A 13,292-nucleotide genomic window follows, 5' to 3' on the forward strand; every position below is an offset into this window, starting at 1 on the left:
TTTTTTGGCGGGAAAAAATAATTTTTTCGGGAAAAATTTTCGATTTTGGCGGGAAAAAAAATTTTGGCGGGAAATTTTTTTGGCGGGAAAATATTTTCGATTTTGATGACTGTACATTCTTGCTGTCACTCAAAAAGGGTAATTTGGTCATTTTGTATATAAAGAGGGGTAGTTTTAAAAATGGTCAACATGAAGAGATATTTTTAAAAAGAGATATGGAAAAAGGAGTATTTTTGAGAATGCCCCTTTTATATTTGACAAAATAATGATGCAAATACAACAAATAAACAATATAAACTGTAATAATACGTCAAAAATAAAATATTATAATATTCTAAAATAATTAGTATTCAAATAGACTAATAGATTTACATAACAATTAAAAATAAATATTATCTCAAACAAAATATTTTTTTAAAAAATAATATAATAATAATTTTTATTATTAATTTATAAATTTTTAAAAAAATGTTAACCCGTGCTTTAAGCACGGGATATATCCTAGTAAAAAATGAATAATACGGCTGAAAATTTAACCAAAAATATCGCTACTTCTCACAACCACAACACGTGTAAGGAAAACACATTTATAGGAGTTTTGTAAGTACATATTTTAAGGTTTCATAGTTGCAGTCGAGATCAATCATGTAGAGAGCTCCACATAAAGAAAACATGCTAGATCGAGCTCACGTTATAATCTATTTAGGATGTAGAGGCGCACTTGTCAAGTTGTCATCAATGATCTCGTTTTTGTTGTTGTTGTTGTTGACTTGTTGTAATATGTAGTTTGTAAGCAGCAGAGTGGTATGTTCTAGCCGCGACAAACAATTAGAACCATTATAAGAACACCAAAAACAATCAACACGTTAGCTAATTTGTTTAGATTCAACGTTTTTGTTCATACAATCATACGGTATTCAAATATGTTTATTTTAGTCATCTAAGCACATCACATACTGACATAAGTATTAAGTAATTTTAATGCAAAGTTTACTTAATTACTTTGTATTGTTTATTGATTGTTTCTTAATCAACAAAAAAAAACGAATGTAGTAAAAGTCAGAAAACGTTATTTGAGCTTTTCTATGGCTAAGGGCCTAAGGCATATTAACAATAATTAACTTATACTAACGAAGAATGGTTAGTAAAAGCAGAAAGCATTATAAGAAGTCGTCAGTGTAAAAACGGATCAGAAGTGTAAGAAGCTTTGATTGGTCGATTCCTATGATTAGTTGTTGTTTCTTGGCGGTTGCTGTTGTTGGGTTTGGTTAGATGGGTCTCCTCCTCTATTGTTTTGTTGGTCCAGAGATGCATAGTAACGTCTGCTTCTTTCAAATCTATAAGGCTCCTCTTGTTCGACTTGTTGTTGGTTATGTCTGAAACTCAATGACTGCTGACCCGGGAATAAGCTGCTGCAATAATTCATTTCTGAGTTGTTGTGTCCTTGAGGAGTCGTCCACATGTTTGAGTTTCCATTCTGAAGGTCAAACCACAAATAAGAAACACAAGTTCTGGTTATAAATTCTCCAAACCAATTAAACCGAGAGAGATGTGATTCTACCTGATGCTGAAGTGATGACAAGTGGTTGCCAAAACCATAAGCAGAATCGTAAGCCGAACCATTAGTGGAACCGTAAGCAGAACTGCGGGTGGAAGGAACAGGAGTGACAGCTGGTTGACGCAGATCACTGGTTCTGTACAGAGGAACTAAAGAGTGCTGATGGTAGGCGTTGTTGTTACTACCACCATGTTGCGGAAATGCTGGTGTTGGCATGTCGTAGGTATCATTCTGTGTTGGCAGAGGGCAAGGATAGTTCATCATATGACCATAATGCCCTGAAGGAACATTAGGCTGAGAGTAAAGGTGGTGGTTCATGGTTTGTTGATTCATCTATGGTTCAATGATAGAAGCGATTAGTAGTGCCTGATCAAGAAAAGTCGTTTAAAGATGAAAAAAGATTGGTTCTTTTTGAGAAATAGAGTTACCTCGGTCCTGGAAACTGATAGCCTACGACCAAGTGAAGATGCAGTAGGCATTGACTGATTGAGAGGAGAAGCCGAGTACCATGGATTCAGTTCCCTCGTGTATGCTTGTTGATGCTACAACACATATGGGCAAAAGAAGCACAGATTTAAGCTGAAGAGTATCTAATGACATAAATGGAAGTATAGGTTTGATTCAGAGAAACTAGCTAGGATTTTTATAGAGCACAAGATCTAGCTTGAGAAGTTGTGAATGACTAAGATGCAGTTGAATGAGCAATAAAGTTAGAAGTTATTATGTTACCATAGCGTTGGGGAAGGTATTAGCATTTTGCATCTGAAGACTTCGTTCTGAAGGAGCCATCACAGGAGTGAACAGATGACTATTATCAAATGTGAAATCTGTAACAGATGAAGACGTGTACTGATTTTCTTGAGTAGGTTCTGTATGATCACAGTTTGAGGACGAATGGAACTCACCATCTCTGTGAAATTTCAGTAACTCTTTAACAAATGCTGCAGACTCGAGTAAATTGGTCTGAACAGACGCCGATGGATCTTTGGCTGAGATAACAACAAATGAAACATGAGACAGCACAGTATCAGGAAAAGAAAACATAGCAGGTTTCTGAAGAGAGAAAGAACCCCACTTTGATTGTGTTCAAATGAACGTCTTTGCTCTTGGTAAGTCTCATCATTTTTGTCTCCACGGTCGTCAATGTCATCGGGAACGTTCTGGTTGGATATGAAAGCAGACTCTTGAAGTTGATCTCTTATAGCAGTAGACTCACTAAATGAGTTAGAGAGTGGATTAGGAACATCTGGCTTCTTCTCAAGTGCATTTGTTACATTCTCTTGTGATGAAGCTAAACCCATCTGGACAACATCAGCCACTGTTTCCTGGCAATAGGTATCAAAACCCCAAGCAGATTGATACCTAGAAGATGGTACAGGTAGCGAAGTAACTGCTTCACCCGAGCTTATTGGCACGCTCTTAGTTTCATCATTTGAGACATTCTCTTTCTTCTTATCTCCTTTGCTCTTATTACCTTGCTGAAAACTATCTCTGTGAAAAAGTTTATGCGATTATTGAGATCATTAAAACAAATCAAGCTAGTAGAGCAGATTTTAAAAGGCTTACTTTAAGTTCAAGTGTCTGAGGGAAACATCATCTGCAAAATCAGAGATATCTTCTGAGTCGTCATTCAAGAACTTTGATGGGCGACCGCTGGATTTGCCAGATCCATTTATCCCAAAGAAACAACCAAATCTCAAATGCTGTAACTCGTTAATACATTGGTCTGAATTAACAGGCACCGATGGAACTTTGGCTGAAATAGGAACAAATGGAACATGAAACAACAGTATCAGAAAAAGATAACATAGCAGGTTTCAGAAGAGAAGAAAAAAATCTCACTTTGCACTTGGTAAGTCTCATCATCATCTTTGTTATTGTAATTGTCACACAACAACTGTGAGCCACCGTCTGAGTCATCATTCAAGAACTGTGATAGGAGACCGCTGGGTTTGCCAGAACCATAACAACCAAATCTCAAATGCTGTAACTCGTTACATTGGTCACTGTTAACAAACGCCGATGGATCTTTAGCTGAAATAAGAACAAATGGAGTATGGAATAACAGTATCAGAAAAAGATAACATAGCAGGTTTCAGAAGAGAAAAACAATCTCACTCTGATTGTGCTCAAAAGAACATCTTTGAACTTACACAACAACTGCGAGCCACTGTCTGAGTCTTCATTCAAGAACTGTGATGGGAGACCGCTGGGTTTACCAGAACCAAAACAACCAAATCTCATATGCTGTAACTCGTTACATTGGTCGGAATTAACAACCGCTGATGGATCTTTGGCTGAAATAGGAACAAATGGAGTATGAAATAACAGTAGTGATCTTTGGCTGAAATAGGAACAAATGGAGTATGAAATAACAGTATCAAAAGATAACAATGCAGGTTTCAGAAGAGAAAAATAATCTCACTTTGATTGTGCTCAAAAGAACATTTTTGCACTTGGCAAGTCTCATCATTTTTGTTATTGTAATTGTCACACAACAAATGTGAACCACCATCGTGCAAGTTTTGGTTAGATGCCGAAGCAGACTCTTGAAGTTGATCTCTTCTAGCAGCAGACTCAATAAATGAGTTAGGAAATGGATTAGGAACAACTGAATTCTCAGGTAAGATAAAACTATCCTTGACAGGAGCTTTAGTTACACTCTCTTTCGATGAACCTAAACCATTCTGGCTAGAGCTACCACATCCCAAAGCAGATATTAACCTAGAAGATGGTACTCTCTAATTAGTTTCAACATTTGATACATCATTGTAATGACAGAGATATTGAAGGTAAAGCTGTCATTAACTTTCATGCCATCAATTGACAAAGTTAAGGCATTTACAAGAGATTAAACCTGTTCAATGGAGGACCAGGACCAAGAATACCAGCTGTAGTAGATGAACCAGCCAAATGATTAGGAATTCTTTGCACATCACTCGTCTCTGAACCAAACCCATTGATAAGTTTAGACATTTTTTAAGATATAGAACCAGTAGTAACAAGTTTTATGCATCACATTACCAACTGAGTTAAACTTGTTTCCACCAACATAATCATCACCGCCATTCTGGTTGCTACTACAAAATCTTTGAGAATACGATCTGTCCTTGGTCTGGGAAAAAATAAGTGGAACAGGACTTACAAAGGTTCAAGCTTTAACATTAGGAATCACAGAACAATCTATATATACTACACACAAACCTTTTTCTTCTTGTCTCGTTTACTCTTTACTTCCTGGAAACTATCTGGAAAAGTAATCAAAGTAACATTTTCAGAATTCAATTTAGAGGCAAAGATAACTCAGACGCAGAACTTTTCATGGATGTTGAACACAAACCACACCAATAATGGCAGAAGCTTAACAAGATAGATGCAGAAGTAACAATTTAGGCTAATTCTCTAATCAAAGCAAAGAGCTTTCAAGGGAGATCGAAGAAACATTACTATTACTAGGAACATGCGTTTTCAAGAGAATCACTAGCACAAGTTCAATTCCCTTAAAACTCAAGAAACGTACCAATCAGAGCTTTGTTCTGTTTTCTTTCAACCAAACAACTTTAAAGCTTATAAAAACCCCAGAAAACAAGAAAAAGGAAGAAACTTTAAGGAAGAAACCTTGAGAAAGAAGACGAGTAATGGCTTCGTCAGCGTCCATATTGCATTCAAGAAGCATTGCGTAAATCTCTTGTTCGGAGTGATTCACGACTTCCTTCATGTTCCTTACAATCTCTCTCGAACTCTTCGGAATTGCATCTGCGTTAACGTTATTACTGTCGTCTTCTTCTGCTTCTTTATTTCTCCGTCCTTTCTTATTTTTGCCGGAAGATGAAGAACCCATTTCTGACTGAACAAGAACCTTCTTCGAGCTTACGATTTCTCTCAACCTTCACTGTCGCTGAATCAAAGAGGAAAGAGGATGATCTTTGTCTTTGTCTTGTAATCAAGAAACCTTTTTTTCTTTCCCTCTGTGTCTCTGTCTCTCTCTCTCTCTTTCAATTGGTTGGGCTTAATAATGGTTTTGGGGGAAGGAAACAAAATTTTCAAAATTTGGAAATAGAAAATACTACTTCCGAAAATATTATTCGGTAAATTCCATAAAAATACACCAAATTATTTTTCGATTTCATACAAATTTTTTGCATACCAAAAAATACACTTTTTCGTAGCCAAAATGGCTTATTTTCAGAATCAGAATAAAAAATAGATTTTCTAAGAGATTCAACATTTATTCTCATTCGGTAATATTTATCTTTCTTTCTTATGTATACAATACTTTTTGATTATTTACATTGAAAGTAAAAAATGATGGCAAGAAAGAAGCCGAACCTAGCTACTAAGCAGAAACGTTCTTTAAGATTTTCTAAGGCTAAGGCACAAAAAGAATAGCTAATACTATAAAAAGGGGTAGCTAGGATTTAAGAAAAGCAAATCCATTAGCAGTTGTTTCTTCGCCACGGTCTCTTCTATTTGTTTCCTTGGTCCGGAGATGCATAGTAACGACTGCTTTCATCTTCACAAGGCTGCTCTTGTTCTTGGCCTTGTTGCTGTTGGCTATGTCTGAAACTCTCTGACTGCTGCTTCTGAGGACCCGAGAATAAGCTGTAATAATCGTTTCCTGAGTCGTTGAGTCCTTGAGGAGTCCACATATTTGAGGTCCCATTCTGAGATAGAACCACAAGAAAGAAAATACCGGTTCAAATTTCGTATAAAGCTCATCAAATTAAACCGAGAAAAGCTGAACCAAACAAAGATTTCAAATGCTCACACCCCCTAAGACTAAAGAGAGATGTGTGATGGGCTTATCTATTACCTGATGATGAAGTGTTGCCATCTGATTGCTAAATTCTGAGCTGAGGACATCTTCATACCCACACATCGAGTTTGCAGCGGTATCACCTGACATTCGAAAACGATAACTCGAACCATTAGTGGAACTATATGCAGAAGTAACAGCGACAGCAGATGGAGAAAGAACACTGTTATTGTAGTGAGCAAGTGGTGCAGTTAAGGATCTAAGATGGTTACTGTTGTTGTTATGACCGCCATTTTTCTGAAATGCTGACATGTTGTAGGTGTCATTCTGTGTTGGCTGAGAGTATGGATAGTTCATCATATCACCATCATTCCCTGAAGGTACCATAGGCTGAGACTGATGGTGGTCCATGGCTTGTTGATTCATCTGTGGTTCACTGATTGAAGCGTTTAATAGCGTCTGCAAAAATGAAAACCATATTATATATATAAATCACATAAGTCAAGAGAAGTTGCTTAAAGATAGAAAATGATAATGAGTTACCTCGGTCATGGAAACTGATAGCCTAAGAACAAGTGAAGATGTCGTAGGCATTGACTGATTGAGAGGAGAAGCCTGAGGATCTGGTTCCTTTGTGTACGCTTGCTGACGCTATGACAGATGACAAACAAACAAAAAAGATGCAGATTTAAGATGAAGAAATTTCTTATCCTATGACAGAAGGGAAGTATTGGTTTCGATTCAGAGAAATTGGGATTCATATAGAGCACAAGATTTAGCTGGTGAAGGTGTGAAAATATGCAACAGAATAAACAATAAAAGTTGACAGTTTTTGTTACCATAGTGGGGATTGTATTAATATTCTGCATCTGAAGACTTAAAGGAGACACCACAGAACCGGATATATCTTCTGAGTCATCATAATTCAAGAACCCTGATGGGAGACTGCTGGGTTGGGCAGATCCATTCATCCCAGAACCAAAACTACCACATTGCACATGTTGTAACTCTTTAACCGATGTTTTCGGCATATCATTCTCTATTGAGAGCTGCTGTAGATTGGTGTCCACAGAGGCTGATGGATCTTTGGCTGAACTGTCATGCAAGTTCTGGTTGGATAGTGAAGAAGACTCTTGAAGTTGATCTTCTCTAGTAGCAGCCTCAATAAATGAGTTAGATAACGGACAAGCAACATCGTCAATGTGGACTTTTAGGATAAAGTCTGGAGTAAACTTGAGAAATTCTTCTTCTCTTTTAGCATCATATGAGGTAGACAATGGATGAGTAACACTGTTATCCCACAAGTTTTGGTTCGATACCAATGCAGACCCTCGAAGTTGATTTCGTCTGGCATCAAACTCAAAAAGTGAGTTAGAGAAATAAGAAAAATTGTCATGCAAGTTCTGGTTGGATACCGAAGCAGACTCATCTCTTGTAGCAGCAGACTCATCTGGCCTCTCAGGTAAATGGCAATCATCCTTGACAGGACCTTTACTCACACTCTCTTTTGATGTAGCTATGCCCATCTTCACAACATCAGCCATTGTTCTATGACCAGAAGCAGATATTAACCTAGAAGCTGGCACAGATAACGAAGGAACTGCTTCACTTGAGCTTGTTGGCGCTCTCTTAATTTCAGCATTTAATACATCACTGCAAAGACACAGATTGCGTGTAACGTTAGAAGCTAGCTAGTTAAGGTAAACTTGTCAATATTTTTATGCCCACTTCATCAATTATCAGATATATCAGTTGACAAAATCAAGGCATTTACAAGAGATTAAAGGAAGGAAGACATGAAGAGAACCTGTTGAATGAAGGACCAAGAATACCGGCTGCAGTAGATGAACCAGCTAAATGATAACGAATTCCTTTCACGTTATTCCTCTCTGAGCCAAACCAATTGGTAACTTTAGACATTTGTTTGAGATACAGAACCACTAGTATCAGAAGAAAATATAAGTTCTCATTACCATCAGATTGAAACTTGTTTCCTCCACCTTGATCAACATAATTATCACCGCCATCACTCAATTCACGATTCTGGTTGCTACTACCAACACTTTGAGAATCCAATGTGTCTTTGGTCTGAGAAGAATAAGTGGAATAGGACATAAAAAGAGTCAAGCTTTACATTAGGATTCACTGAACAATCTATTTAGTACACACAAACCTCTTTCTTCTCATCTTGGTTGCTCTTAACTTGCTGAATACCATCTGGAAAAGTTATCAAAGCAACATTGTCAAAAATCAACTAGAGGGGAAAGAATCATGAGGCAAAGGTAATCCAGAAGCCAACAAAATTCATGGATGTTGAACCAGATTCAAAGAAACATCAAGCCACTTTACCAATCAGAGGAAAAAGAAACAAGCCTTGCTCTGTGAATCTTTCATCTTCGTTTCTTCTTCTCACTTTACTTTCAACTTAAACAACTTCAAAGCTTTAAAATCCAGAAAGAAAGGCAGAAACTTTTCGAAGAAACCTTGAGAAAGAAGACGATTAACGGCTTTGTCAGCATCCTTGTTGCATTTTACAAGCTTTGTTGCGCTAGTCTCTTGTTCTGAGCACTTCACAATATCTGCATTTACATTACTGTCTTTGCCTCTCTCGCACTTTCTCGACTTTTCCTTGGCCTGGGAAACATAAGAAAAGAAGTGGAACAGGACTTACAAAGGTTCAGGCTTTAACATTAGGAATTACACAACAATCTATATAGTACACACAAACCTCTTTCTTCTGGTCTCGTTTACTCTTCACATCCTGAAAACTATCTGGAATCATAATCGAAGCAAAATTGTAAGAAATCAACTAGAGTAACTTAACAAGATAGATCAAAGAAAACGTTACAATTTCTAGGAATATACGAAGAGAAAGGGTTTACGAGATTCACTAGCACAAGGTGTAAATTCCCATAAAACTAAAGAAACATACCAATCAGAGGGAATAAAACAAACAAGCCTTGCTCTGGTTTCTTTCATCTTCGTTTCTTCCACTTTCAACCAAACTACTTCAAACTCCAGAAAACAAGAAAAAGGCAGAAACTTTATGGAAGAAACCTTGAGAAAGAAGACGAGTAATGGCTTCGTCAGCGTCCAAATTGCATTCAACAAGCATTGCGTAAATCTCTTGTTCAGAGCAATTCACGACTTCCTTCATGTTCTGTACAATCTCTCTCGAACTCTCCGGAATTGCATTTGCGTTAACGTTACTGTCTTCTTTCTTTCTTTGTCCTTTCCGTTTTTTGCCGGAACCCATCACTGATTACTCTCAAACTCTTCTTCCAGTGCCGCGAGTCAACACGAAGAAGAACAAACGTAAAGATTGATCTTTGTTTCTCTCTCTGTCTTTGCTTCTGGTTTGTGTATTCAAGAAACCCTTTTTGTTTCTTCCTCCTCTCTTCTCTTTCAATTTTGGGGTTCAATAATGGTTTTGGCTTTTGGGGAAGGTAAAGAGAATTTCAAATTTGGAATTAAAAATGTTAAATTACTTTAATGAGTAGATTTTAAAACTAATGTTCATAAGTACAAGGACTTGTTTGTAAATATTCTTAAATACTATTTGCACCATACAGTGTAACATAAGCACTGTTGGACCTTTTGAATCTTGACCGTTAACAAAGATAAAAGATGAGGCTTTTGCTTCCATTTTCCTCGCCGTTATCCGCCACGTCATCACCGGCGACACCGCAATTTCTCCCGGAACATACGCCTCCGTTTCAATTCGACTTCCCTAATCTAAGTAAAATTCTGAAAAAATCGGTGATCGGAACCCTAACCGGAGCTCTTTCTCTCACTCTCGTTTTCTCCTCGCCCCTCTCCTCCGTTGCTGCTGCTGATGATCCTTATCTCTCTCTCAATCCGCCTTCGTCATCTCAAGATTCTTCTCTGAACCACTTCGATTCGGCTCCGGGAGACTGTCCTAACGAGGAAGAAGCTGATGATGCTGAGATGCAAGATGATGACTTTAATAAGCCTCAGTTAGTAACTAATGAAGGCATTGTTGAAGAAGCTTGGGAGATTGTTAATGACGCCTTTCTAGATACCCGTAGCCGTAGCTGGACTCCTGAAGCTTGGCAGGTATGTGTATTGGGTTGTTAGTGTGGATAAAGGAAGAAGCTTTTTATGTGTAAAGATTGAATTTTTATTGTTACTTTTCAGAAACAGAAGGATGTTATATTAGCTAGTCCAATTAAGAGTAGATCAAAGGCTCATGAAGTGATTAAGAAAATGCTTGCAAGTTTGGGTGATCAATACACTCGATTCCTATCACCAGATGAGGTTTTTGTTCTTTACATTCAGTGAATTGGATTGATGGAGGAAGGAATCTTAAGTTGTTCTAATTATGCATCTCTTTGTTTGTGTTACTTGTTGAAGTTCTCTAGGATGTCCAAGTATGACATTACTGGTATTGGAATTAACCTTAGAGAAGTTTCTGATGGTGATGGAAATGTGAAGGTGAAGGTTCTTGGTTTTGTATTGGACAGTCCTGCTGACATTGCTGGCGTGAAACAGGTCAGAAACCGGTCTAGTTTCTTTCTACTAGTTTTCTTAGCTGTTGATTTCTTTTAAAAAGTGTTCAATGTCTCTTTATTTGCTAGGGAGATGAAATTGTTGCTGTCAATGGAATGGATGTTAGTGGGAAATCGTCATTTGAAGTATCATCTTTATTACAAGGCCCTAGTAAAACTTTTGTGGTTCTCAAGGTGGTTATTCTTAAGTATAAGATACAAACTACACACATGAATACTTGATTTAAGTTTGGACTGAAGATTTATGTAGTTTTTGCGTATTGCAGGTGAAGCATGGGAAGTGTGGACCTGTTAAGTCTCTTAAAATCCAGAGACAAGTTAATGCACCGACCCCAGTCTCCTATCGGTTGGAAAAAGTTGACAATGGAAAAGTTTCTGTCGGGTACATTCGCCTGAAAGAGTTCAATGCTCTGGCTAGAAAAGATTTGGTGATTGGTAAGCCTTTTAATGTTGTCACATCAAAGCTATCAGTCACATCCTTTTTTATATACTTGTATGTGTGATACATTTTTTTTCACTATGTGCAGCAATGAAACGACTCCAAGACAAGGGTGCATCTTATTTTGTGATGGATCTTAGAGATAACCTTGGTGGACTTGTGCAGGTTCATTCTACAACTGTAACTTAAGACCATATCTTCTCAGTAATGCTTTACAACCACTTGATTCTTCACTTAGCCTGCGTTTCTCGGTTTTGGTTATCTCAGGCTGGAATAGAAACTGCTAAGCTGTTCCTAGATGAAGGGGATACGGTAAAGCAACAATCATTCAGAATTCTCAAAACTTTTTCAATTATTTTCCAGGAATAAGAAACAGAATAGCGTACTTTAACTTACATGTAGAGTTCCATCACGATTTGCTTGAACTCATGTTATATGTTGCACCTGTGTAACAGGTGATATCTACAGCTGGGAGAGACCCTGAGGCTCAAAAAACTGTTCTTGCAGATAAGAAACCGTTGATCACTGCCCCACTTATTGTATGTAATGGATCATGTAAGCCATATAATCTTTCACACTAATATGTTTTTTTTTGCATGATGCACTGATTAGAATCCTTCTCATTGTTGCAGGTAATGGTAAATAACAGAACAGCAAGTGCTAGTGAAATTGTGAGTAATATTAATAGATTTAACATTTAAGCGCCGGAAGCTCATCTCTTTTTGGATTATTAAGCGGAATGATTTGTCTTATTTTTCTCCAGGTAGCCTCTGCACTGCATGATAACTGTAAAGCAGTTCTTGTTGGCGAAAGAACATACGGAAAGGTTATTCCAAAGTCTTAACTTATTTTATAATGAGTCTATCGATTTAGAAATGTTTTTGATCATCTATTTTCTTGTCAATTGAATTAATGGGGTTTTCAGGGTTTGATTCAATCGGTGTACGAGCTCCGAGATGGTTCAGGAGTTGTTGTGACAATAGGAAAGTATGTAACACCTAACCACATGGACATCAATGGTGGTGGAATTGAACCTGATTTCAGAAATTTACCAGGTTTAGTTAAGCTTTTAACTGAATCTTGAATTTTTGTCTTTTGAATATCTGATGATTCATTAACCTCTAGCTCGTTTGTGATATATACAATATGCAGGTTGGGATGAAGTTAAAGAACGTTTGTCTAAGTGCAATATTCTCCAACAAAGTTGACATGCAGTGAAACTCATCAAGCTGTGTACCCCCTTTTTATTCTTTGCTCAAACGGTATACACGATCGAACCTGGCAAGAAATGATTTGGCTATGTCAAAGATTTGAGTGTAAATTAAGTTGTGGCTAAAGTTAAGACTGTCTATGCACTCATGTGTAGAGTGAAAGCGCTTCTAAATTTTTGATCTAACTTGTATTTCTTGTCCGGTAATATCAAAAACTATTACTGAACGTTTCAAACTCATATTGACTGAACTTACGAAAATAAAATAATTTTCAAATAAAAAAAACTTCTATATAAAGATTAAACTTATATTAATTACGTTTATATTTTGATTAGAAAATGAAATAAAATTAACATATGTTAAAATGTGTTTCGACACCAGATAATTTTTTATTATAAATGTGTAGATATATTTTATAGTGAATTTAGTGAGAAATACAATTTTTGAAATTAAAGTTATGAGAAATATCACTTTTAGTTTTGGTTTTACTTTTTAGAAATGTCACTTTCTAATTTTATGGCATAAGAGAAAAAAATGTTTATGCACAAGGCTAGAATGCCATAAATTAAAAAAAAATTAATCTGGCGTGCCATTTCTTAGTCTGTATGCCATTTAAAAATGCGATTTTCCTAAATTACCCTTAATGAATAATACAACAAGTACAACTAAATGATAATAGAACAACTGATACAAATGATATATAACGAGATAATTAGAATAAATAGTACAACTTTGATATAATAGGACCAACGGTACAACTGATAAATAATAGGATAATATAATAGGACCAACGGTACAA

At 36.7% G+C, this 13,292-nt stretch overlaps 2 protein-coding genes and 1 pseudogene across 5 annotated transcripts; 1 reads left to right on the plus strand and 2 right to left on the minus strand.

Annotated features, from left to right (window-relative positions):
* LOC104772903 lies at positions 1,229-5,399 on the minus strand (annotated as a pseudogene).
* Positions 5,806-9,743, minus strand: LOC104771900. Its single transcript, XM_010496505.2, has 11 exons — positions 9,247-9,743; positions 9,043-9,086; positions 8,664-8,948; positions 8,488-8,531; positions 8,288-8,402; positions 8,122-8,203; positions 7,154-7,967; positions 6,858-6,965; positions 6,587-6,773; positions 6,372-6,457; positions 5,806-6,222 (listed from the first exon to the last, which is right to left on the minus strand). The coding sequence occupies exons 7-11, from the start codon at positions 7,856-7,858 to the stop codon at positions 6,025-6,027; spliced, it is 1,284 nt and encodes a 427-aa protein (XP_010494807.1). The 5' UTR covers positions 7,859-7,967; positions 8,122-8,203; positions 8,288-8,402; positions 8,488-8,531; positions 8,664-8,948; positions 9,043-9,086; positions 9,247-9,743; the 3' UTR covers positions 5,806-6,024.
* On the plus strand, positions 9,917-12,732 carry LOC104771901 (carboxyl-terminal-processing peptidase 1, chloroplastic-like). 4 transcript variants are annotated; one of them, XM_010496507.2, is made up of 12 exons: positions 9,917-10,391; positions 10,473-10,592; positions 10,689-10,826; positions 10,913-11,017; positions 11,110-11,278; positions 11,371-11,447; positions 11,550-11,594; positions 11,738-11,821; positions 11,915-11,953; positions 12,046-12,108; positions 12,208-12,337; positions 12,435-12,732. In XM_010496507.2, the coding sequence occupies exons 1-12, from the start codon at positions 9,942-9,944 to the stop codon at positions 12,488-12,490; spliced, it is 1,476 nt and encodes a 491-aa protein (XP_010494809.1). In that variant the 5' UTR covers positions 9,917-9,941; the 3' UTR covers positions 12,491-12,732. The 4 variants fall into 4 exon arrangements, with proteins under 4 accessions (XP_010494809.1, XP_010494810.1, XP_019097267.1 ...); XM_010496508.2 differs by having other exon boundaries at positions 11,915-11,920; XM_019241722.1 differs by having other exon boundaries at positions 10,479-10,592.

This window comes from Camelina sativa, chromosome 20, assembly GCF_000633955.1.
Source record: "Camelina sativa cultivar DH55 chromosome 20, Cs, whole genome shotgun sequence".
Taxonomy (NCBI): Eukaryota; Viridiplantae; Streptophyta; class Magnoliopsida; order Brassicales; family Brassicaceae; genus Camelina; species Camelina sativa.

Coding starts and splice junctions, on each gene's coding strand:
- LOC104771900 (XM_010496505.2), bottom strand. CDS start 7,858: ATGGCTGATGTTGTGAAGATGGGCATAGCTACATCAAAAGAGAGTGTG. Junction 6,774..6,857: donor TATCAGTTTCCATGACCGAG/GTAACTCATTAT, acceptor TCATTTTTGCAG/ACGCTATTAAACGCTTCAAT. Junction 6,458..6,586: donor TGGCGGTCATAACAACAACA/GTAACCATCTTA, acceptor TTCGAATGTCAG/GTGATACCGCTGCAAACTCG.
- LOC104771901 (XM_010496507.2), top strand. CDS start 9,942: ATGAGGCTTTTGCTTCCATTTTCCTCGCCGTTATCCGCCACGTCATCA. Junction 11,279..11,370: donor TAGAAAAGATTTGGTGATTG/GTAAGCCTTTTA, acceptor CACTATGTGCAG/CAATGAAACGACTCCAAGAC. Junction 11,954..12,045: donor CAGCAAGTGCTAGTGAAATT/GTGAGTAATATT, acceptor ATTTTTCTCCAG/GTAGCCTCTGCACTGCATGA.